This window comes from Hippoglossus hippoglossus, chromosome 13 (assembly GCF_009819705.1).
Source record: "Hippoglossus hippoglossus isolate fHipHip1 chromosome 13, fHipHip1.pri, whole genome shotgun sequence".
Classification (NCBI taxonomy): Eukaryota; Metazoa; Chordata; class Actinopteri; order Pleuronectiformes; family Pleuronectidae; genus Hippoglossus; species Hippoglossus hippoglossus.
Window position 1 is genome coordinate 11,622,329 of NC_047163.1, and position 27,416 is coordinate 11,649,744.

The following is a 27,416-nucleotide window of genomic DNA, read 5'->3' on the forward strand; positions in this document are numbered from 1 at the left end:
CGGGAGGGAAAAGAAAAGATGAAAGTCCTCTTTCAATTCAACCACTCAAAGACAGGAAAAAAAAAAGTATTTAAGATGTGTGGAGACGTTTGGCTTAAGTGGAGAAACTTCACATCTATCTGTCTCTTTGTCCTGCATTTATTCTGACAACTGCAGGACACACGTTTGTTTGACTTGTGTAAAAGTTTCCCCTTTAAGGCCTGAACTGACTTCACATTACTTTGACTGGCTGTGTTAATCTGTTACCTCAAGAGGACCGATAAAATCTGGTGTTAAAGCGGTCGTCAAAGCGGAAACCTCCTCCTCCTCCTCCTCCTCCTCGTCCTCCTCGTCCTCCTCCTCCTCCTCAAGATTACAGGGTCACACTGGGGTTCTGACGTCAGATCCTAAGCGTTCAATTCAATGTAGCCTAGAGGGGAAACACTTGGAATCACTGGGGACACTAGCATGTAGAGTTGAGGTTGTTTAGTCTCAGAACAGGGTGGTTGATGTTTATTTCCACTTTCTGTCAAAGAGAACATGCAGGTGCAGCTACGTTATTGTTCAGCTGCTGTGCATCGTAACGTCCTCTCATCACGTTCATTTCCTGCTTGGCTCCATGTTGCACTACATCTAATGGTGGATGCTATAGACACAGACAGGGTGCGGAGATAATGTTGTGGAGGGATCTCAAATACAATCTGGAGATTTGACAACAAGTGTGGAAGCTGCTGTGACTCAGTGTTTTGATACTGAGAGTTGCTGATGAGCTACTGTGTCCCCTCGTAGAATCAAGACAAATCAGTTTGACACATCAGAAGAAAAAAAAGGAAAAATAAATCAAAGCAGAGGTGGAGAATGATGACTAAAGATGCCATCATGTGCTGTAAATGTCCATCATTTCCTTGTTTTCTTTCTTGCATTTATTTCCTTTGGTTATGAATATGATTATTAAGATGTAAGAATACTGTAGTATCATAAGTGAACCATTCTTCCTGGCTAGGCATAGAACTTGCTTGTGATTGATAATGGCAATGTATAACTTGTAAAAAAGCAAAACAATTAAAAACTCGAAAAAAACAAGAAAATAAGTTAAAAAAAAAAATCTGTTACCAGTCAGAGGCCAAGGTAAAGGACTCTCATTTCTTTGTGTTTTTATTTTTTTAATAGCAATTTATCACTGTGTGATATTTTGTACATCATATTAAGCTGTATTCAAACTATTTCCTCTAACTACAAGGGATAAGAGACCTGCTTTTTATTAATTTTGTTTTACTATATATTTTTGAACTGCATTCTAGCTTGTATCAAATGAATTTTCTCTTTTTGTTTACGGGTCCCTTGTTGTATGTCATTAAGGAAGAAAAACAAAACAAAAAAAATGAAGATTTTTGTACAGTGACCTCAGAGTTCTGTGTCGTCTTTCTTTCCTCTGGGTTCAACAAACCTGCAAAAACAACCAGAAGCATGCAGGATTCACCCCTCACATTAGACTAATGAAATACACAAAGACGTTTGTGTTTCTTCTCTGTTTGGCTCTTGTTTTCAGGGCCTGCGTCAGCCATCCAAATAAAACATTAGGAACTAACTTACATAACCCACCAGCTTCAGTCGTCCTACCCCTCGGCTGGTTATGTGTTCAACTCAAGAGTTTATCCTCTCACAAAAAGTAAATGTCTTAGGACCACAGCCTCAGTCACAGGTTCTCTTCCTATTTCGTATTACATGAATAGAGAATATGAGAACTTTCAAGAGATGGAAGCTGTCTTAGTCTCTTAACACATTTAGTCTCTATACCTAGACTTCCCATATTGCAACTCCTTAGTTAGTTGGTTAGTTTATTGTCCTGGCAGGGGAATTCAGTTTCACAGCACTGCACATTCACCTCTTCAACACCAGAAGACATTGCTATGGTCACATTGGGACATTGGAAATCTCCAGAGCAACGGATAACATTAAACAATGATTACAAATATGTTATTCAAAGTCTACTTGCTATATTTTTCAGGGGCTTTTAGCTAAATCCAATGGTCTTCATCAAAGGACAGAGTTAAGTTACTCAAACTAATAATATTTGATATTTTAGCTTAGATACTTAAAGAAGTTTGTGATCCACGTGTTTTAACGTTATACATCTTGTCTCTTAATGTTGATGTGTTTCCTCATTAATGGAGCATTTTGATGTCATCAAACTACACATGTTACCTGTGGTTATATGTTTTATTTGTAATATGAGATCAAATCTCGTATTTAAATCATAACAGTAGCTCCATGACTACATCTCCACTGTATGAAACTTTACCAAACAGTGCCCTCTTGTGGTGGAAAGTAGAATCCTCTAACATTGTTTTCAGCTGATGAGTGGGAACTCTTTTCACATCACCGTTGCCGTAACTACAGCTGCCTGAAGTGAATTTGGTTTAATGAATCTAAAATTTTAAGATTGCATCACGGAGAGAATCACAATAAAATAGTCCCGGGAAGAGAATAAGCCGAAGAGGATGAACTTCATGTGGTCGGTCAGTGTCAATATTACCTCTATCTTTTCTCTATCTCTAGAAAATGAGATCAGTGGTGCAGAGTCAGAGTGATTTGTTCCTTATGTTCTCTTAGATCTGTGGACGAGGCTCTGCTGGTTATTCCCAGATCACGAAACAGTGGAACAGTTTGACCTATGAGATGAGACAGGCAACATGCTTAGTGTCTTTTAAAGGTTCAGTGTATAAGATTTAGGTGAAAGGGATCTACTGGCAGAAATTGAATATAAAATAATCCTAGTGATGTTTTCACAAGTGTGTTTCATATAAATTGTACAACTTGTTGTTTTCTTTACCCCTAGAATGACCCCTTTACATTTAAATACTTACACCAGGAGCTGGTCCTCTCTACAAAGGCTACCATGTTTTTTACAGCAGCCCAGACTGGACAAACTAAACACCTTTTGAGTTTTTGTGACAACTGAAGGCTTCCACAGGTTCTCTTTCGTGTTTGGAAGTGGAGGGTGTGGTGAGGGGTCTTCAACTGCAACATGCAACTTTACCACTAGATGTCACTAAATCCTACACACTGAACCTTTAAATCTCTACTTAAACCAAATGTTAACACAAATTTTACGTATGTTTGACATATGTTGTGTTTAGTTTTGTGTGTTACTTCATATATTTCTTCTGTTTTGATTGCGGTTCTTTTAATCTCCATTTTTCTTTGTAACTCTATTAAAGGTTCAGTGTGTAGAATTTTGTGACATCTAGTGGTGAAGTTGCATGTGGCAGCTGAATAGCCCTCACCTCGATCTCAACCCCTGAACATGAAAGAGAACCCATGGAAGCCTTCAGTTGTCATAAAAACTCAAATGGTGTTTAGTTTGTCCAGTCTGGGCTACTTTAAAAAACATGTAGTGAAAACTTTTCATTTAATTTCTGCCAATAAATCCCTTTCACCTAAGTCTTACACACTGGACCTTTAAGAAAAGTGCTATTCTACCCCCAAAAATGTATGCATCCAAAGTATTTCCAGAAAGTGAATCTGCAGAATGGGAGCAAAAAGGTGCCACAGACTCAAAACAAGGCAGGAAATCCAGTTTCACAGACACGGGGACGGAAAGTAGTGAGAGGGAAGATGAGGAGGAGATGGGAGGGTTTCTGTGTTCAGTGTGGAGCTGCCTGCCTCCGGCAGTGTAAGAGGATCTGAGCTGGCCTCTTCTCAGGGAGGGAGCAAACAAGACCAATAACCCCAAACCAAGGAAGAGAGACAGAGAGAGAGAGAGGAAAGGGAGGAGGGGGAAGTTTGGGAGTGAAGGGAGTCATAGGGAGGCGGGATTTTCTGAGAGCTTATTGGCTCCGGGCCGTGTCAGTCATTTCACTTCCTCCTTGGCTGTATAGTTGAGAGGGCGGGAGGGAGGGGGAGAGGGAGGTACCCTCACACAGCTCTCTCTCTCTCTCTCTCGCTCTCTCTCTCTCTCTCGCTCTCTCTCTCTCTGGGCTTTTTCACAGAAAACACTGAACTGGGGCTGAAACTGAAACAGGGCAAGACTCGTAAAGAAAAAAAAAAAAGGAGTGCAGCTTCTTGCTCTCCTTCTTTCTCACAATTTCCTGTTTAAGGAGGCCATTTTGTAACTTAGCCGGCGGGGGAAGAGCACAACAAAAGTTTGGCATTTGTTTTTGTGTTCTCTCCCACGCCCCGGGGAGTTCCACAGTCATATATTTGGACTTTCTCCTCTGCAGAGCAGCTTCTTCTGGACGAGGAGGGAAGGAGAGGGAAGGAGGTGGGGGAGGACAAGCAGCAGGAGGGTTGGTTTTTCTCCCTCAGTGTGTGTTTTCTCTCGAGTCTCACACACACTCTGCTCATGCCTGTCATGCCTGGGCAGTAACAGAGGTCTGACAACGAGAAAGAGAGAGAGAGAGCGTCAGAGGAGGAAAAACCACTGCTTCCTGGATAAGGATTTCTTCCTTAATCCACTGGGAGGGGGTGGACACAGGACACAGAGGAACCAGGACTCTACTCGGTGTGTGTGTGTGTGTGTGTGTGTGTGTCTTCATGTTTCAGTGTGTGCCCCTCTCTCCTCCACTGAGACAGTTTGAATGAGTGTGGGCTCTCTGGGAACTCCAGACTGCAGCTGGGCGTGTTTGTGAGAGTGTGTGCTGAGAGGCAGCCAGCAGACAGGACCCTTGATGGCTAACGCGAGCCCATGTATGCCCTCAGGGGCCATGGCCCAGGTCTTCTTTCCTCCGGGGGGCTCCTCGCCACCAGGCCCAGCCATGATACAGCAGACCCCCATGCCCATGCCCTCGATTCCCGCTCAGGGTGGATTTCCTGTGATGGAGCTGACAGCATGGCAGGGTCCTGGTGCGGCTGCGATGCCCCCAGTGCCTCCCATTCCAGCGGGGGTGTCCTTCATCATCCAGATCGGCCTGACCAGAGAATCTGTCCTGATGCCCCAAACTTCCGACCTGGCCTATGTCAAACAAATCGCCTGCTCCATTGTTGACACCAAGGTAGGAAGTGTGTGATTGTGTGTGTGTGCAAACTGGGGAGGGTGGCCCGTCAGGTAAAAGTGGACATGCTCCCTCCAGGTGTTCATGTGCGAGTCCCTCCTGCCACACGTTCACATCTGTGTTAAAGCTTTTTCTCGCACGAGCAGTTAAAAGTTGTTTTCCGTCTCTTCCACTTTCTGTTGTTGTGTCCCAGTGTTCCACCCAAACCTTTGTTGACACTCTGCTGTTCTCGTAGCTAAATGAAAGGGTTTCATCGCGCAGGCCGGACAAAGAGCTGCGACGGACTCGTAGGAAATGTACAAAATGCCACATTTTTGTGCTCCGGCTCTAATTATAGCAATTAGCATGTCTGCCTCACACAGTTGGAGGAGTTCAATTAGGCTTTTGTTTCGCCACGTCCAGCAGCACAGCGGACTAACACAGAGATGCTTGATCGGCTCAGGGACACGCTCAGTTGTATCCACCAGCAAAACGTGTCCAGCAGGAACAGTTTAAACAGAAGATATACTGGTCAATAGCTGCAGCAGTTTACATGTGATTTGACTTAATGACATTTCTCAACACGGCATGGTGGCTCAGTGGTTAGCACATGTCGCCTCAAAGCAAAAATGTTCTGGGTTCAAACCTGCCAGTTCGCCAACTTCACTTTCTGTGGTGAAGTTGGTATCTTTTCCTTATGTCTGCGGGTTTTTCACATTTTCCCCTGTTTACCACTGTATATAAAAATGGACGACATGGTGGCTCCTCAAAAGTGAAACCAAAGCATCTCGATTGCCACCTTTTGGCTTGCCTCAGCGTAGGTCATAAATCCTGCCTCCTCCATGTTAGTGTATTGGCGTAACTAAAACAATCAAAGTACACTTAATATCATTTTTTCTGAAAGACGGTTTCTGTCATTTTAGGTCATATTCTTATTACGCTGATGTACGTTCATGTGTTATTTTTTTCCAATTCCAAAGTTTTAATTTGTTAATTGATGCTAAACAATCGAGGTGAAACGTCACCATTGAAAGATTAGACTGACTCCTGATTGGTCGAGTGTGTGTATCAATGGGCCCCTCAATACCGCTGTATCCAAATGTGGAAGATGGTGGTGTTCATATCCTAGATATTCAGGAGAACCTTCACTTTATTATTCAGTTAAACAGACTGTTGCTGAACAGTCATGAGAAAAGTCATACTGAGTATCAGACGGGATCAGCATTTAAAATACAATATACCTGCTCAATGCTTCTCTCTGTCAGAACACAAAGTCCTCAAAGTCTGTGACCTTTCTGATGTTGTGATGTCAAAAGTCCCTTTCACCTCTCAGCAATGCAACTTCAGCGGTTTTGCATTTCACGCCAAAAGAACACATTGGGCCAAATTTAGTCTCCCCGCTGAACGCTTCACTGATGTCTTTACACTCTGTAGCTCTCAATTTACAGGCTTGTATTACCCAGGCCTCTAATCTCTCTAATGGACAGCACCATACATGTTTTTATTTAAAAAACAAGGTGTTGAAACTTTTTTTTTATTCTGCCTTGAGTTTTAATTTGAAGTCTGCATAAAACTGTTTTTATATCATTACAAAAAGATTTGCATCCTCTCCTCTGTGAGTTCCATCGTTTCGAAGTGTAAAACACAAGTAGGGTCCCGGTTTGCAGCCCAAACGTCAGAGACTTCATGTGAGTTTCTCTGAAGGTTGCAGGTGGAACGAGTGAAGGACCTGTGGGAACGCTGGCGTCACACAAATGTATCGAAAAATGAAAACCTTCAAAACAAGTATGTGCAGGGTTCAGTGAGGGCAGAGAAGCAGTGACATCCTCTTTACAACAGGAAGCAATGAGTGATATGGGGAATATGGTCTTTATTTGAGAAGTGTCGGCCATCATTCATCCAAACCTGCACAGTGATGATGTGAGGTTACGGGCTCACACGGTGTACAACATATGCAGAAGGTTTGCAGGTGTTAGATAAGCAGATTTCCACAGCCTGCTCTGAGCTGCTTTGTGAAACTCTCCACAACTGCAAATCTTCCAGGAAATACCGGTAGCTCTCTCTCCAGCCACTTTGCTAATCTGTTTTTATGTGCATGCCGCTCTTTGTTTTCTCCCCTCACGCAAGTAGTTCCCTGTCATGAATTTGGTTTAATCAAGCGCGATAAGCAAATTCTGCAGGGCTGTGAATCTGGGGCTGGATCGCGACAGAGTGTCAGTTGCACTGTACAGAGGTGGGCGAGGCTGGGATCAGGAGCTGTGGAGTTTCCATACAATGGAAACAAATGTGGTTGGAACAAGTTAGAGGTGTTTCTTACTGTGAAGCAGGCTTCTCCTCCTCTAGCCTTAACAACAACTTACGTCAGGGCTGTGGCTAAAGCAAGAGCACCGTGTAAATGTTAAATGTCCAAATCCACGACATGGGACAACTTAACTCCCCCAGTTTGAGTTGCACATCACAGCATTACAACATATCACTCCGCCATTGCTAAACATCACTTATATCACATGCATTACTGATCTAAACGAGAATGGCACTCAGAAGAGCTCATACCTCCGGCAAGGCCCAACCGTCCCCTTGAATTCAATCAAGCTGCACCAAATTTCTACCAAACGTGCCTGATAGTTTTCATGAATTGTTGCCCGGGAAATACATAAAAAACATTGCTGGATTCAAACCAAAATTTAATGGGTTCTTCCTCGACTCATACTGCATTCAACCACCACGTCTCATGGAAATGCGTTTAGTTTTTTGTTGTTGTATCATCTTCCTTACAAACACACAAATGAACACCATAAATTAAATAATGTAAACATAAAAGTGAGATAAATAATGAGGTAATCTACAAAAATGAATCTCCTCTCGCGCTCACATTCATCAAAATCTAAACAGCAACCTGCGTGTCTCTGCATGTTCAGTTCACTTCACTTCACTCTTCCTCTTTTCTTGTTTTCACTTGCAAAACGTCAAAAACAAAACCTCACAGTATATCTACTGTAAGACAGGTGGATGTTAGAGGTTGTGATATTGTTTGCGACTGATCACCTTTAAAAAAAAAAAAAAAAGCCCCACCACATGTTCAGATTAAGACAAAGTTTTATCAGCCAAGTCAGTAACATGTGACTCAACAGTCCATGCAGCTGTTTTCACAATAAAAGCCTCCCACCTCAGATTACAGTGTTAATTATTTTCTTAAAAACCTTTTTAGTTGCTTCATTGCTGTAAAAATCAAGTCCATAGTTTTTCACAGTGCAGTACATTCAATCACATGGGAGCAGACCACTTTTGGACATTTACTCCAATGCAAACAGCACAATAGAGACACAATTACTCCTTAATGTGGGTCACACATTTTAATTGCATTTGATGGCTGTTTGTGGATCAATCTATTACACTTTTAAAACAATGACAACGATAAGATCCCGTGGAGCTCTTATCCATGACTAACAAGAACAGCAACTCATATGTCACAACACATTCTAAACACCCGTCACCTGTCCACGACTTTCATAAAACTACTGGCAAGCAGGATGTACAAAGCAAATGGGTCGGCTCGAGACTTTTTGACCGCACAGTAAAGATCGGGATGCTGATGCAGTTCTGTGAGGGACAGCTCCAACTTCAGACATTTTCAGTTGCAGTCGGCAGTCTAAAGATAAAACAGACACAGCAGTACACTCACACTGATAACAAACCCTAACCTGTATCAGTATCAATGCTACAGTTTCACATTTATTCTAACACGTCAACACCGGTCTAATGTTGTCTGTATTTTTAGACAGAGAGGAATGTTGATTCCACATCAGAATTTTAAATATACACTGGGAACCAGTCTGTGGTTCCTGCTCCACTGAATCAAATTTAGAAATGAAATTAGCTTTTTTTTCTTGTTTTAAATTTACCTCACTGCTTCCAACAGTTTTATTCTCTCTCCTAGCGAAAGGACAGCCATTGCACGGCTTTAAATTAGAGAGAAAGCTGAATTCTGTGGAAATGATGCGCTTTTCTAGTCTTGTTTCTATGTGCAGGACTTTCTTTATTACACTTCACACACACACACCACAGGCACAGGTGTCAGGGGGAATGTTTGTGTTAAGTGTCTTGGCCAAGGACACTTTGGAATGTGGAATGAAGGAGCCGGGGATCGAAACGCTGACCTTCTGGTTAGTGGACAACCCGCTCTAACTCCTGAGTCACAGTCGCCTGTGTAATGTGTTATGAGTTGAATTATTTTAGTCAGATGCACTCTGTATGTAGTTCAACTGAAGCACTAGAGCAAGATGATACATAATTAATTTACACACATATCCACCCATCTATCCATTATCTACTCCGCTTATACTTTAAAGGGTCAAGGGGAGCTGGAGCTAATATGCACATATATGAACAATAGTTTAATTGTACATTTTATGTGATTTAACTAAAGACACATTATTCCTCGTCCTTCCCTATATCTATTATTTGTCATCTCTTAGAGGAGAATAACTTCATCCCACAAACAAAAACAACCTGATCTTTTTCAAGTCCTGTTAGTGCGGTAACACACACACACACACACACACACACACACACACACACACACACACACACACATACACACACACACACACACAAGCACACACACACAAGCACACACACACATTCACAAATCTTCCAAAATCCCCTAAACCCAAAACTCCTGCCCTGCTTGGAGCCACAGCTTTAGGTGGGAGAGCTGGACAATAGACAGCTTGTCCTGGTCTGCTCAACTGAGTGCAACATGCGTTGGACTGTGTGCATGCATGAATGCCCACATTGGTGTGTTTAGAGGGGTAGTGAAGTACCCCACACCCCCGCCCACGGTCATCTCTCCCATCCCAGAAAGGGTGAGTCACCGGCTCTGTTTATTCACAGGCTCCCTCCTTGTGTTCCATTGACACGTTTTTCCATTCACTTCTCTGCGGAGGAGCGCACCCAACCTTCCAACAACATCCCGGAGTTAGTGGCCCTTCTACAGGTTCGGCCAATAGTCTTGTGATCTGAGCATTAAACTACCCCCCACCCCCCACCCCCACCCTCAGGCTCTCAGGCCAGTAAACCCACCAATATCTGGACTCCACTCTTCCCAAGCCTCAATAAAGCCTGGCTTGGCTCTGTAGCTCGCAATCACGTTTGCCAAGATCTCATTTAGCCGGCACGTCTCCATCTGTAGCACAAACCCGGTCTCCTCCTCCTGTGGAACAAGAACTAATAGTTTGGCCTAGAAACCATGAGTGTGATGCATCTCTGATGTGTTCACTGTTTTACTGACCCCCTTCTCTTTTCCCTCTGTCATTATTTCCTTTCCTCATTTTACATCCTTGTTCACCCCACCTATAGTGTTCATTTTCATTTCAAATTTTGGCTTTGAGAATGTCTTTCCATTCCTTTCCTTTACGTTCCATTCCTTTTCTTTCCTTTCCCTTCCTATCCTTCCTGTTCCTCTCCTTTCCTTTACGTTCCCTTCCTTTCCTTTACATTCCATTTCTTTCCTTGCCTTTCCATTCCCCTCCTTTTATTTACCGTTCCATTCCTTTCCTTTCCTTTCTTTGCATGTGGTTATTTTCCTTTCTTCTCCTCTCCTCTCCTCTCCTCTCCTCCACGATGACATCTGTTTCCTCTCAGCGTCGTCAGGAGAACAACTTCCTCCTCTTCCTTCTCTCGTGCCGTTCCCTCTCTGTAGATCCTGTCCTCCCCTCTCTCCTTATCCGCTCATCTCCGGTTCCTGCCGGCTGCCTTATCGTCACCTTCTTCTCACGCTCGGCCTCCTCTTCCTCTTGTTAATCTACTTCCCTCTCTTTGCACTCATCCACCATTTCTATCCCCCTCTTCCCTGTCAGTGTCACTTTTTCTTCACATCATCAACTGAGTGAAGAAATATGATTATAATGAATGATTGAATATAACTTCTAAACCGAATTATACGACGAGCCAGGACGTATACTTTAGCAATGAGTCAGAAATCCTTTATTCACATTTGTCCAGTGGTTACCTACGCTATAATGATTCATGTTTTCCCATGAAGATGACACTACAGTGACAGTCAAGCAGCTACAAAGGAGTACAGCTAACATGCTGCATGGTCAGGTTTTACTTTGGATTTCCCTTCACTTAGTTTTCCAAAAAGGTGTGTCGGCTTCTATTCTTTCAACACCAACAACTCGTATTTCGTCACGACTGGGATGCACAGCGACGTGGGCTGACGTCACAGGGAGTGTTTGTGCGAGGGTGTTTGCTTTAAAGACGAGTGAGAACCTGTTGAGTCCCAATAATGTTGTCTGTGGTCACGTTGCTGGATTGTCTGCAGACTAATGAGTGGCGGCACAGTGTTAACAGCCAGTGAGCTGCTGTGTCATATCCAGCGGTGGATACACAGGAAGCACACGGCTGTTCATTCATTTAGATCTATAACTGAGGATATTAGTTTAACATGCTGCTCCAGTTAATGATCAACTTGCCCCTAAAATTAATAAAGAAACTGTCGCATTGAAGACACGCACGCACGCACACAGACACAGTTGTGCCTCCATGATACTAACCCTAAACTCAATCTAAACCTAACCTCAACCTCAACCTCAACCTCAACCTACCCCTACCCCTACCCCTACCCTTAACCCTAACCCTAGCCTTAACCTAAACCTAAACCTAAACCCAAATCCAAACCCAGACATAAACATAAACACTTCTTCACCTTAAAATTTAATAATTTGCATTATGTGGATTGTTTTTGTCCCCACAACATGAATAATACCTGGACCACCCACCCACGCACAGACACACACCCACACACACAGCTGTGAAGGAGAGCCCCTGCCCTGGCCATTGTTTCCACCTCCGCTGTGGAAGGGGCTGTTTCTTTATCTCTCTCTCTGGAGAAGCAGTTTGGCCCTGGGAATGGGATCATACACACCACCTCCTGTTTACCTCACTCCCTTGTATTCCACACATACACACACACACACACACACACACACACACACACACACACACACACACACACACACACACACACTAACTGTAAAGCAAACAGTTGGCCCTGATTTTGCAGATAAAGACCCAGTGTGAGCGAGGGTTGTATTGTTTATGTGAAATCAACACAGTTCCATGTTCGGCATCGTTAATAGGTGAAGATGCTACAGCTACACCTTCATCCGCTGAACTGATGTGACTGGGATGTTTTCCTCCTGCAGCTGCTCAGATTATTGAAAAGCCTGCTGTACTGTATGTGCCAGAACCACCGAGCAAACACGCCGCGCTTATCACCCCAAAGCTTTGTTGGTCAATGAATAAATGCCACTCAATTAGCAAGAAAGTGGCAGGTGTAGATACAAGCGAAAGAACATGACATTTGATGACGGAGTGAAGATAACAGAGAGCTCTGACCAAACACAGCAGTCTCTGAACCTCACACTGAAACTATAAATATTGAATCTAATAAAACTTTACTTCTGTAAAGGAAATTGTGGTCATTTCTAAGGAGGGAGACTCAAAACAACATGTATCAGTTCTGCTCCCCAAAGTCCCTCTGAGTGTGTGTGTGTGTGTGTGTGTGTGTGTGTGTGTGTGTGTGTGTGTGTGTGTGTGTGTGTGTGTGTGTGTGTGTGTGTGTGTGTGGGTGTACGTGTGTACGTGTGTGGTGTGTGTTGATTTGCATGGTAGCAGAACAGCTTTGCATGACTGACTGTGCCTGGTGTCTCCTGGCTGCTGGCACTGTGCTACAAGCGAAGCTTGGGCCACACAAGGACATTTGATTATTCAAAGCACACACCACTGCCCCGTAGCAAAGTGACAGGATGTTTATCAGAGACAGAGGTGGGACAGTAGATGGAAATTTAAAATGTTGTCATGAAAGAACAAAGGGGGAAGATAAAATACAGGACACAATGCACAAATAAAGATATCTGGTGTATCGGAGGATAATGCAGTTTATCATGGTCAGGAGCCTGCAGGGGACGGATCCAGGGGCCCCTGGGACAGAGTCTCTCTGTGTGGCTGTCAATATCTTTTGTTGTGAGGTCAATCAAAATTGAGTAAGAGACACAAAGCTACCACAAAGACACAGAAAATAACCACATAGAGATGCAAAGTAAACACAAATCTGTCATACTAAACGGATTTACCAAAAGTCCTCCAGGGGCCCAAACATGACAGAGACAAAGAAAATGAATACAAACAGACACAAAACATCCAGAAAGGAGCCAAAAAGACACAAAAAGACACAAAAGATATAAATCTATGACAAAGTGATGGAAATTTAGCACAAAGAGACAAGACAATAACAAAAAAGAAGAAACAAAATACTAGACCCAGACAAAAAGATGCAACATGACCCGGATGTTTCCAGTGTAGGAGGAGCTTCGAGATACTTGTGCTCTTTGGCTCATAATTCATTCAGGATTGATCTGATCATTTTAACCATAATTTCTATCAATAATCACAAGATTTCCACATCATCTTGATTTCTGAAGTCTGGGCACACGAGGACAAGAGAAGAAACTGTATGAAAATTTCAGGTGTAGATACCATATCATCATATTATAATTACCAAAACTATCATGGATTTCAAGATTGTGTTGAAATTTGTTGAAACTGTTAACTAAAGACTAAATCATTTCGTTTTTACCTTTTATTATGGTTGATGTTGGACAGTATTAACTGAGTCTCTTAAAGCGCAGTAATTCATTATTGTAATAATTTAGATTTGAAACACTGATACTAACCGTTTAAGCTGGAAACTGTTGACCCTGATGAGGGAAATAAAGGATCAGTCCGATGGTTACACACGTTTTAATTTAATCTGCTTCTATTACTAAGATAAGATGAAGAGAAGAAGATGGAAAAAAAGAAAAGAAGATTACAAATATAGTGTCACTCCCCCGGCTGATTGTGAGAGAGCTCACATTTCAAATTGTCAGCAAAAAACTGTTTAAACAACAGTTTAGAAAAACCTGTCTGTTCGCCTGAAAGCTTGTGGCTCCTGACCTACATTGACTTCAATGTTTTTTTTAGAATAGAGTGTTTAAATATCCTGTTGAAATTATGTCAAAAATGAGACTAAAGTTAACTAATGAAGTGGAATTCTTGTTTGGTCTGTTTCTGCAGTGCACACCGCCTCTAATAGTGCTGCATTCTTTCTCTTGTTCTCAGCAAAAGAGGCCTTATGATACTAATCCAACGATTAGCATTGTTGAAAAAGAAAACGGTTTTGTGCAATAATCCAATTGGGAACTGCTGAGCAGCATTTGGTGACATGTAACCATGTGGAGAGCTCGTACCAGCCGGGTCGAGAGAATTTCCTCTCATGTCACAGAAACAAGGTGAGGGGAGGTCAGGGCGAGATAAACACACTCACACAGACGAAAATAAGTGAGTTAGGCCTGTGGTGTAAGCGACTGGAACCGCGGAAACATTGAGATGAGTGCCACAGTGCCACACTCTATTTAAAATATTTAAGCACAGTCAGACATCTTGAATGATCGCTTAGAAAAACTGGGAGAGCTTCATCGCCCCAGGACATGAAAGTACTTTCTGTTTGAATATGTGTGTGAGAGAGAGACAGACAGCAGACAATTGTGTCAGTGTGAGGGTTGAAAGGGTGGGTTTGGTTTGTCTGCGGCACAAGTGCAGTGTGTGTTGGTGTGAACCAGACACATCGTGAGGTGTGTGTGTGTGTGTGTCTGCATCTCAGTTGTGAGGAGAAATGGGCCAAACTGAAGTCTTACCTCAGTAGACAAACACATGACATCAATAGTGAAGGTCGCTGAGTGGAAGAGCCGAGTGGAAAATAACGTGAGGCCATCAGCTCGGCCTTTAGTGCTCAACTTGGGTTTAATACATTTCTAGAATATTCACCAAAAATACTTTGCAGTGTGCAATGATTACAACAACATAATTACCTCCACCGCCAAGGAGGTTTAGTTTCATTCTGCACTTGTTTGTTTGTCATTTAGCAGGATTATACAACAACTACTCAACCGATTTTCATGGAATTTTGGGAAGGGGTGGGGCATTGCCCGATAGGAAGAAACAATATTTTCTCTCACTTTCTTTAACATTGTAAGTTAGGGCGTTTTTCAACCTTTTTTGTGGATTATTTCAGAGAATAATTCATGGATCTAGATGAAAAAAACCAGACATGTTTAGGGGATTGATATTTATGAGTGTGTGCAATTCGCTGCAGATCCTCATTGTGATTCATGAAGAGTACGATACACATGCACACTTGTCTGTCACCTTCTCTTATTTAGAAAATGACATATCCTCTAAAATAGCTTAATCAACACAAATAATTACCACAACCACTTGGATACAACAGAATATTTAATTTGATTATTGATTATTAGTTGTGGCTGCAGTTATACAGGACACTGAAAACAGGCTGGATTCCGCAGCGTCTGCAAGGATTCATTATAGTTTAGTGGATTTTTTGCCTTTTCTTCATTTTCTACTGAACAGGGTTCAGGAAGAGTTCCAGCAACAGAAGTTGGACTCCATAACTGTGCTTTGCCATATAATAAATTATATGTGTACAGCCTCCAGTGTTTTCTCCCTCCCTTTCTTTAAATGAGGATCTAATGCCAGGCCACACATCATGGAAGGGAGAGGACTGAAAAGAGGGAAAGAAACACAGTGTGCAGGAGATGGGGGCAGCAGCGCGGAGGTGGAGGGGATGACTCAGAGTGCAGTAATGTGCCTTTTGTGGCCGTCACCATGCAGCTTTCTGTGCTTGTGTGTTCATGGCACTTGGCACAAGGAGAATGTGCAAACACTCTTCTAATGGGCCAGTGCATGCGTGTGTGTTTTTCTTTATGGTCACTCAGGAGCTGGAGAAAATGTAGATGATTAATGAAATTGATGGATTGAAAAAAGGATGAAGTGAGGAGAGGGAAGAGGATGAGAGAGGCGTCCACTGCTGTGCCCAGTCTGGTGTGAACAATGATGGGAATTAATGAAACGATGGACCTGCTTTCCCTCCTTCTTCTTTTATATCCTGTATTTCAGATGCACCATGTAATGCTGTGTTGTGCCACCAGCAAAACGTCATGCAGATGTATATAAAACAAATAAAACTAAGATACAATAAGTGCCATTACATTGAAAGCAGCGATAAAATCACGTTATTCACTACGGATACAGAAACATTACAGTTGCTGGTTTGGTTTCAACAATATCTTCTTTAAACACTGATATATAGGCTTCTTGGAAATTAACTGATGATAAGGATATTTGGATATAATAATAATAATAATAATAATAATAATAATAATAATAATAATAATAATAATAATAATTAATAATAAGTTTAGAAGGAAACCCATCTAATAACCCTTCAGGAACTATGCAGTTAGCAACTTCACTTAAGTTTTTCTTCCAACATGAGTATACATGACCCGGGAGCTCCATTCATATTAACAGAATACTTTGATCATTTATAATGTTGTCTAGCTGTTTTCAGAAACTAATCCAATACTGATAGTTTCAGCATAAATAGTTAAAAAGTGTTTTGGAAATAATCTTTGTTTTACCTGAACTTAATTTGACCAAATGCATATAATGGTTAGTTTCAATGAAATTGTAATTAGAGAGTCCTACTGTTCAACTTGCTGAAACTCATAGAAGTTTCATTTTATTCTTCATTTTGTTTCCATCCGTCGTCTTTACTTTACTGAAGGCCTGTTCTCTGTCGCTGCCTCTTGTCATGAATCAGTGAGTTGTTCGTTGGACACAGAATGGACTGAATCCAAGGTTCCTATCGGCTTACCTGCCCAGAACCAAGCCAAGGAAAGGAGGAGGAGGAGGCGGAGGCGGAGGCGGAGGAGGAGGAGGAGGAGGAGGAGGAGGTGGTGGGGGTTGATGGAGACAGGAGCTCTAACCAACAAAGGCTGGTTCAGAACAGCAGTGCGTGTCTCCTTTATCCCCAGACCCCTCTCTCATGCCTGGTCACGGCTCTCAAGTTACCTCCTCATCCTCCTTGATGCTTGGAGCAGAATGAAAAGCTTTGTCCCTGCGCTTCTGCTTGAGACGAAGCTTTTTCCATGTACAGAGACTGCATACACACACACACACACACACACACACACACACACACACACACACACACACACACACACACACACACACACACACACACACACACACAAACTTCTTTAGCCACAGTACAGGGATCTTCTGTGAACTTTGTCTCTTTTAGTCTGTGAGCTTGTGTGTACATATGCATATATATATATATATATACACACACACCCACACCCACACACACACATAACTAGATTCTCTCATTCTACCTTCTTATATAGAACATACAATGATGCTGTTGTGCGCATGTGTGTGTGTAAGACCAGAATTTACATTTACTTTCCCTCCTTCAGTCTGTCAAGCTTACACAATTATCTCTGGTATGTAGAAACTAGCAAGTCAGGACTGTAAACCTGATTATGTCTTTCACACACACACACACACACACACACACACACACACACACACACACACACACACACACACACACACACAAAACATGAGTCAGGGGAAAGTAGAAAGTATTTAGCACAGTACAGTTGTCTTGCTTGTTATTTAGAACATAATGCATTATATCTTTACCTGCTAATGCAATGTGTTGAAAACAACATTCAGTGCAGACAGGCTCGCACAATGTGCTGAAATCATAAGTGTTGAATCTACCAACCTGCTTTTATCTTATCTACTCTCTACTCCATAATTAATACATCATTTGATTTAGCTTTTTATGTTCAATTTAATTGAAAATAATGCTGCAAATCAGCATTTTGCCAAATAGCAACCACAAGTAATTATAAGTTGAGGCCTAATTGGGTGATATTTGAACATTCAGGTGCAAAAAGAATCAAAAACAAATTCGCAGCAATAAAATGTGATGCACTGAGAGAATATGAGAATCTCATGGCCACACCATTAGCAAAAAACTGCATCATTGAGTAGTGCATCATTCAAACACAGATGACGACATAAGAGCCAGCAGTTTTTTTTTTTCAGAAGCAACTTGTGAGAAACATTTTTGCATCTGCGTGGCTTGCAGACATTTCTTTCATCACTGTTTTTTTTTTTTATTCTCTGCAACACGCTCGCTGCAATGGTAGCGAGCACCTTCATTGCTTCCCTGATTTTACATGAGGAGTCATTGGCCTCAAACACGAGGTGAAAAGAGGGGATGAAACCTTGTTTGTAACTGCACATTTTTATTCTTTAGCCTCACCTATCTTATGAAACTTGTTTATTTTTTTGTGCTCCACTGGTTTACTTTATCCAAACATTCCTCCTGTGTCTCATGTCCAACCTCGGTTTCATCTTTCAGCAGGAAACATTTGACATCCAGGAAGAACAAAGCTTTTGCTTTTGGCCTTTAATGTCTCCTTGCAAAGATCTTGATGGCGCTGAGTGGAATCTCATTATTTCTATTGATAAACGACACAACCTCACAACCTGCTCCGAAACCTCGTACCTCAGTCACACAGCTAATTTCTCTGCTATGTGGTTATTTGTGTGTGTTTAGAAGAGTTGAAATAACCAGAGGTGCAGGAAGGACGTGCACCTCTTATCAAAGGTATGTTTTTGCTGCAGTTGCTGCACAAACAAAGTAAGATAATCAAAGCCATCAGGTGTTTGGATAAGTTAGGATATTTGTGACGTCATGAAAGCATGCTTGTCATGCAGCTTTGCCGTTCTACTTCCTTGTGCACACACTTTCTCTGTTGAATTTCGTCTTTCTTCTTTGTGTCTGCCAAGCCCAGCATTTTGCTGACGTCACGCACATTTCTTAACTCCTTGTCCTCATACTACGGTTCTGTCACTTACTCACTCACTCACCGGGATTTAGTGACGCGAGCGCTCCGAGTTAATACCTCATGTTCTGCTGCTGACCGAGGGCACAGGGAGGGCAGGGAATGCTGTCATTTTTGTCACCTGCTCCATCTCTTCGTCACTGTGTGACCTGACTGGTGATAAAAATAGAGCACCGGGACTGCAACACATTTGTTCCATTGCTAACACTGTCAACACAAAGGGAAAATTCCTGCGTTGCGCCAACTTGTTGTCAGGAGCAAATCAGGGCACACCGTTGACGTCGTTACGTGCCCGTTTCCACAGCAACCCCTCATTAAACACCTCATCACTTGGAGAAAGGTAGGGTGGTTCTCTCTGAGTCCCGTGCCTGACATGTTAACCAGGATTGAGGCAGTTGTGGTCCAACAATTAGGCTTTGTGTCTCAAGGAGAAGGATGGTTCATGCAAATACAAAAGTATAAATACAGTGAATGAAATGATCCTTGACAGCGCATGAGAATGTGAGTGTGCGCATACACACGTGAGCAGGAGGGTGTATGATTTGTTGCACAGTAAGACGTGGATGTTTAAACAATGTCTGTTGTTTGAAGGGATGCAGCACATTTCCTCTTCACTATAAAATGGCTCGATCAGGTTCCTGTTGTGATAACCAGCCTCTGTTGCAGAAACACATCAGCATGGAGACCCATGTAAGGCTGTAGAGGTCACTGTGTTTACACAGCTCCAGTGTGCGGTGTCATACACAGCACGTCTTGTATTTTATCCGTGCTGATGCTCAGTTGTTGGTCATGTGCTGTCCTCATTTGGAATTTGGCCCGACTGAACCTATTGAGCTGCAGTGTTTCTCTGCTGTAAGCTGCCTTGTAAACATAAATCCAGATCCTGTCATTCTGTGACATCTCAGTCACTCACTTCTGTCTTCAAGGCACTATAATAAAAAAAATTAGATTCTTATCTCCTACTGACCCGAGATACAAAACTAACAATTCAGTAAAACCTTACAGAATGTGCCACTTTAGCTGCCGGTGCCATTTTGAGATGTATTTTTTACAAACACCTCATTACATTCAATATATAAAATGTCATGTCAATGTCCATGTCAACTTTATTTATATAGCACATTCAACTCGGTTGACCAAAGTGCTTTACAAAGTGAAAGGTACAACAAGAAAACAGCAATAAGTAACATACTAATACTAATGATACTAACTAAACTAAAATACTAATGACAAAAAAATAAAATAAAATAAAATCTGCTGGGACAAAACGTTCATGGGATTTTTTGATGAAATTATAATATTCTTCATTATTAATAGTAACTTCATATGCAGCTGTAATTGCAGTTTTTCTAACATGTCATCATCACAGTTTGTGTATATTCTGTGACCATGGCAAATACCTTTTATTTAACATGCCAGTGTTTGTACCCCCCATATACTTTACACCTTTGTAGATCTATAAACCACATGCTCACAGTTTCCTGTGTTGTTGAGGTAACCGACAACATTAACACGCACTATTTTGCTAATACTGATCCTAACACTGCAAAGTAACTACTGCTACAATGACGTTATATATAAATGAACAGAATCTAAAATATCAAACAAGAAGGAACAGAAAAGTCTTTTCTTTGTGAATTCACGGAGCTTGAGTGGAGTTTCCCTTAATGTGGCGAAAAACATGTCAACATGCTGATGTAAAAGAAAACTCCAGCAACAGCCACTAATAGCTGACTGAACTGTTGTGTAGAGTATAAGTTACATCCACAGTGTTGTGCTTTGTGTGAATTCTTATATTTACAGTTTATTTTGCATCCACAGTCTGAAGTTATAAACAAATGAAACGTCAACCATTGAAGTAAATTTCACCCACAAGGCTGCATAAATGCTGTTTTATAGAGAAAAGATATTTCATAAGAATAAACAAAATGCAGGCTTGATATTAACTGCTTCGTTGAGAAGTAACCTAAACTTACTGATGTGTAAACCTGCTAGTGACTTTGTTTGTTTTTCTGTGTGTGTGTGTTTGTGCAGCTTAGTGGTCGAATGTGGCTCACGCTGAGCTGCCGGAGGGGAAATGATGGGGGGGGGGGGGGTTGAAAAGCAGAAGCAAACTGACTTTCTCAGCAGGACATAAAAGTCTTTGTGTTCTTCACACATGCAACAATCTTTATATAAAAACAGTCTATATTTAGCTCAGCTCTACAACCGCTTGACGAGCCCTTGAGGTTGAAACCGACCATGCCGGGCATCAGTCCTGGTTGTTGTGTGTCTGCATCGGTGCTTTGATGAGGGGATGCTTACCTGTCGCTGGAAGGTTTGCTCCTGTTGTTTTCCTTGCACAACCAAGATATTTAAATTGGATCTCGATTTGTCTTTGAGCAAATACAACCAGAGATCATCATAATTGCAGCTCGACAAGGAATGTTCCGGTGTGTCTGCACTTGTTACACCTCAGACAAAACACCCCAGTCACTACCACCGTGCTCGTGACCTGCATCATACAACCAGGCGTGCACTGAGGATACAAAATGGCAGCCAGCGCCGTGGCATCACATGTGTCTTGTGTGTTTCAGTACAATGTTTCTGAGCTCAAATTTCTCCTCACAAAAGCCCTGTGCCATGACATCACGCTGATATGACGAGAAAGATGTTGTTCACAAAATGTCAACGATATCCCTTGTTCTGTTTGTTGTTCCGAGTGTTGAGATTCTTTTGTGAGAGTGTGTGTTTTTAATTATGAGTCATAAAGTAATCTGGACAAAGTTGTTTGCTCTTACTTACCGACAGCAGCAACGGCACACACAGAAAGTCATCGTGATTGTTTAGCGTGTTGGCGAAGTGATGCTGCAGCTGTGGCAAAGTTTTTCACCGCTAACTGTTTGAATAAGAATCCAAAATGCACTGATAGGTTTATTAGACACCATTTCAGTGTCTCTCAAAATGAACTAGTATGCCTGGTGGTGGCTCATTGCAGACAGGTATGAAACACTAGGCAACATGGGTGCATCAAAGTTTGCTTCTGTCCTAAATACTAACCCATCATCATTGGGTTATAATGCTGATGCAGTACTAGAGGACGCCAACAAACCTCAGAGACTTCACTGATTAGACTGTTCTCTACTGAGGTATGATATCGCTGCAGCTAATGCATCCATATTCAAAACGAATAAGAGACCATTCAAATAATACACGGATGTACACGGATGCAGAAGGATGAGGCAATGGAGATACAGACCCTTTAAAGTCTTCTTTCTCTAATTATACTGTGTAGATTTTTTAATGAATTTGCTCTCTACTCAGTCTCCTTCCACCTAAAGTGATTTCATCATGTCCAGAACAGAACGCAGAATCAAACCTTTGAATAAAGTAGGTAAATGTAGGTATGATAGGTTATTATATGGTACGGTACAATACCATAGATAACAATATGACAGGATACGATATAATAGCATATGATATGATGGCATAAAGCAGGGGTCCCCAACCCCCGGGCCGCGGACTGGTACCGGGCTGTGGGTCATTTGGTACCGGGCCGCACAGAAAGAATAAACAACTTACATTATTTCTGTTTTATTTATTATCTGATTCTGAACGGTGTTTTATTTTGAAAAATGACCGGATCCTCTCCGTTATGACTCATGCTTTACGCATGTCAAGACGCTTGTCTCGGTCATGTGACTTTTTCGCTAAACACAAACCCACACGGTAGCAAAAATGAGCAAAAAATAAACGTCTCTGGGAAGTTTTTTTGCGATGGGGAAAAGGCAAAGTGAGGCTCCGTAGCCACACCTTAAAGGCCGGTCCGTGAAAATATTGTCTGACATCCAACCGGTCCGTGGCGCAAAAAAGGTTGGGGACCGCTGGCATAAAGTACAGTAAAATACGGTATGATACAGTATGATACGGCCTAAAAAGATGCGGTACAATACTGTATGATACGGTACAATATGGTTCGAAAAGATACGGTATGGTACGATACGAAATACTTTATCTATCACTCAAGGAGCAAACTGAATGTCACCTTACACATAGGACAGACGACAGGAAAGAGAAAACCAAGACATGTATGATTATCTCTGGCTTGTACCATTAGTGAGGACGCTCTTCTGGTTGTCCTTAACATTGCATCAGCTTAGGAGCAAGGGTGTGGACCACGTTGTGAACAAGTGGACAGTGTTATTGGAAGGTTAAACTCAGACAGGATGACAGAATACGAGACCAAATAAGAATAAAAAGCTGGACAGCCCAGAAGAAGAGTGGAAAGTGAGCGATGGGAAACAAATGGAGGGGCTGGGTTACAGCAAACCTTGAGTCCATAATTCATTTCAGTCATAATGGCTTCATTGGCCCAAAGAGCTGCAGGAACAGTGCAGGCGACACCGGGTAACCTGATCCCTGGTAACCCAAAGAAAGCAGAGACACAGCCCTGTCTCCAGGCAAACCGCACTACTCTATACTACCGTGCATATGATAATACGACAAGCTCATTGTCTGCACACTGTACTCACACACACGGTCGGCTGCAACAGTAAACCCCTGACCTCTACCCCTGTATCCAGTGTGCACATAAACACACAGATACGATTATGTAATTGTCATTTCACCATGTTGACAAACAGACAGACGCACTGTGCTCGTTCCCCACTGTACTCTCGCTGAAAACTGTAAGAAAAAGAAGAAAACTGTATTTTTTTCAGAGGGAGCTGTGGTTTCGGGGGGGGGGGGGGGTAGCGGGGATATTGTGATTTTCAGAGGAGCTGTAAAGACTTGTGGTCGGCACAGACGTGGCAGCTGCACTTGTGGTCAGTGCATTGTGTATGTTTTGGAGAGTTGGCGTAGGACAATGTGACTTGCGAGAAGGAGCTAGCGGTAACAGAGTGGGGTTAATGGTGGGGAGGCTGGAATCAAATAGCACCATGGGGTTTACAAATGACTTAGGCTGAGGGTTTTCTGCGGTTTTGGGCCGAGCTGGGAGTCTCCTCTGATCTGGGCTCTGTGGGTGTTTGTAATTACAAATGGCAGCAGTCGGTCTTATTTGCGGCAGCCACAGGTATTGATGCATTACATGTTATTACATGATTCACTGCTGTCACAGAACTTATGGGTTTTCAAGTCTGGTGTCGGGAAAAGTTTGGAGCCTCGACTTATTAGTGTCTGTGTTGTCTAGTTTAAGCAAAGACAGAAATATTTGTAGTGATGTGCTGGGGTTAAAGGAGCCTGTTCACTTAAATAACATGAAACAGATTTCCTCTCGCTCTCTTTTGATATCTAGACATGCAGACAGTTTGGGCTTTATCTGGCAAGCTTTTGAGATATCCATCTGAGAGATGTCTGCCTCCTCCACTATATGATAGGATCAGAATTTCTTTTGTGTGCTCACAGCACAGAAATAAATTGCAAAAATTCAACATTAGCATTCCTCTCCATGCAGATACACTGCATACCTACAGGGCCCACGCCGTTTTGAGCATTTGTGTGTAGGTGTGTGTACATCGCTCTGCAATTACTCCGTGGAAGCGCTAGTGGGCGTGGAGCCGAAACGCTAGTGGGCGTGTAGCCTGAAACGCTAGTGGCCGTAGAGTTTCTATGCTACTGTCTTGAGTTTCTTCCGGTTTTCAGTTTCACATTATTTACAAATTCTCTGGGGTCTCTGTTTACCTCAGAACAATGGCGAGTGTTATCGTGTTGGAGCTGATAGGTGTTGAAGAGCAGTTGCTTTTTCTTAAAGAACTGCAACGGAAAAAAGAAAGACGTCGGAGGAGATGGTCTGTATGACCATTAAACCAAGTGAGGCGACGCAGGAGATTCCGGAAATACTGTCTGCCGGATATGCAATGCTACCAAGCGGACCAATGACAGCTCTTGCAGTCTGCGTCGCCTTGACACGTAGTAACATTTTTGGGGAGGTGCACGTCAGGGTACCGCGTAGGGTTCTGCGTAGAGTACACGTCTACACGTAAGCATGAATCGGGCTTCATTCTGAATAATCCAGAGGCCTCGGCTGAACTGGATTCACTGGAGCTGCTACCAGAGAAACAGACTGTTGATAGCTTGTTTTATGGACTATTCAAAGTAATGGGTGAATGATTTTGGAGAGACGTGAAGTTGCTGAATTTTTACGATTCTGTGACAACCGCTAATGAAGTGAAAGCTGTGAGCCAGCTCAGGCTGCTCAACTCAAGTTGCTTGGTTTCTTTTTTTTTTGACCGTAGGAAGAAAAAAACTACGTGAATGGTTACGAAATGTAGATTTAATTTGAATGGACAACACAAATAAATGATTTGTTATAGCTACAATCAAGCTCTTTTATATGAACTCCAGGTGATGATGAGCTCAGCTGTCAATCATGACATTTCGCCCCGTTTTTTAAAGCATCAAATAACTAATTAAAACCAGGCTAAACAGAAACATGAACACTTGGACATACATCAGTGTGATAAGAACTGCTTAAAACGACAGAAACTATCTTTGAGAAAATGTATTAGACGTATTAAATGTATTATAGATGCGTATACATCTTACCTGTTTCCCAGAGTTTGAATTCCACTCTCATGTGCTAAACTCCTCTGTCTTTATTGTAGATGGATGTCAAACTCTGTACGTTGAGGATTTTGTGCACATTTTTGTGGAAAAAAAGTGGTGACTGTGTGCTTTTTGTGTCTTGCTGTTGATTGTGTGGTCAGTAGCAGTGGCTCACTGGTGGGGCGTGGTGGACTCACTGTGTAGTTTGGCAGCTGTTCAAGCCAGGCTGGGATTTTAGATGTGGTGATGCGGAGTGCCTGTTGGGAAACTGAGATGGGGGTGTGTGTGTGTGTGTGTGTGTTTACTAGAATAGAAGGGAAACGGGGGTGTGTGTTGCTCTTTGTAAGGAGGGTGTGTCTGTTGGTAAGTGAGGAGGTGTGTGTGTGTGTGTGTGTGTGTGTGTGTGTGTGTGTGTGTGTGTGTGTGTGTGTGTGTGTGTGTGTGTGTGTGTGTGTGTGTGTGTGTGTGTGTGTGTGTGTGTTTCATTGTGTCATTGTGTCGTTCCGAGGTGAAGACCAGGGTTCCCCTTCCTGTAAATTACTAGATAAATAGTGTATCTCTACTCTGCCACGGGAAAAACAACAACAAGAGAGAAGAGGAGGATTGTGTGCGTCTGTGTGTGCGTGTGTGTGTGTGTCTTTTGTCTCATATGTTCCCACTAAACAAACTTAATTTTAAAGCTGTGTATATGTGGTGTCCTGTGGCCACTGAAGTGAACCCGACATTATTAACTATTCAGGAGAGCAGGGTTTCCCTTCGCTCTGCTGACTTCTGACTTCTCATCTCTCATATCCGAAGAGCGTGGGTCTGTGTCTGTGTGTGTGTCTGTGTCTGTGTGAGTGCTTTATGACTGATGGGAAGATAGGATAATGTTTCCCCCTTTGTATAAGTTTCCACATTGACCAAGTTAATTTGAGAAATTCCCCCTTTGTCACCTATTTATCAACGGTTGCACTGCGTGTGTGTGTGTTTGTTTGTGTGTGTGTGTGTATATGCTGGCTGCTGGATACTGCAGGTGCTTTGCATGCAGAGTATGATAGAATTAGTTAAGGACATACAGCCTTTCCTGTGTCGCACCTACATGCTCTGTGTTCACAGTGTGTAATCAATGTGATATTTTCAACTGTTGTAATAATTTGATGCTCTGCTTTTGCAGGCCTGTAGATAATTTTTCAGTAAAATGTTTGGTGTCATTTTCAGGTCCTATAATTTCATAAATATGTTACAAACAATCATGAACAATTATTTCTAAATGAAAAATGTCAGTGGCCTTTTTATCAAAACTCTCTGTTGGAAAGGGACATTTTTGAACTTTGGGTTGTGTTTATACATATTAATATATTTCCCCTGCTCTTGCAATTCATTTGAAATTTATATTTAATATATATAAAATATAAATATAAAAGTTTGAGAAGTTCCTCTGCCCATGAGCCTAATGTTGAGTTATTTAAGGAGAAATCTTAATTTTTAAACAGTCCCAGAGAATTATCAACTTTGACAAATCCATAAAAAAATATTTTTTGGAAAATGTAATTAAATATTTAAAGTTACTGAACTTTTGAACTTTTCAGTCATGTTCTATCCTTAAATGTGTCTGTTCCGATGGTTTGTTTTCTGCCACTTCAGCTGCATGGTTCGGTCACGCATTCATAAATCACCATTTCAGATTGAGTTGTTTATTACTGATATAAAGTCCCAAATTATAATAAATCATAACGTTGCTCAAAATTCTGCCTGTTCTGCTGTTGATCCTCCTAACATACTTGTCTGTCATGTTTTCTTTCTATGCTCTAGTTCCCAGAGTGTGGATTCTATGGCATTTACGACAAGATCTTGCTGTTCAAACATGACACAGCCACCAACAACATCCTGCAACTGGTTAAAGCTGCTGGTGACATTCAGGAAGGAGATCTGGTGGAGGTGGTGCTCTCTGGTAAATAACCTCCCCTCCTCTCCTCTCCCCTCCTCTCCTCTCCTCTCCTCTGAACTCAGGCCTTATCAGCTTATTTTACCTCTGGCATTATCTTCCTCAGGTCTAATCTGCTCTTTCATTGTTTCAAAGTGTAATGGAAGATTGTCCATCCTTTTTTCCATCCTATTTCCATCT

At 42.1% G+C, this 27,416-nt stretch overlaps 1 protein-coding gene across 1 annotated transcript in view; it reads left to right on the plus strand.

The window, feature by feature from the left end:
• The first annotated feature begins 3,905 nt into the window (after positions 1–3,905).
• Positions 3,906–27,416, plus strand: part of prkd2 (protein kinase D2) — a 33,986-nt gene continuing 10,475 nt past the window's right edge. Inside the window, exons 1-2 of the mRNA XM_034604285.1 lie at positions 3,906–4,973; positions 27,104–27,242. Of these exons, the coding sequence (XP_034460176.1) occupies positions 4,650–4,973; positions 27,104–27,242 (463 nt within the window). The 5' untranslated portion in view covers positions 3,906–4,649. The remainder of the gene's footprint in view (positions 4,974–27,103; positions 27,243–27,416) is intronic.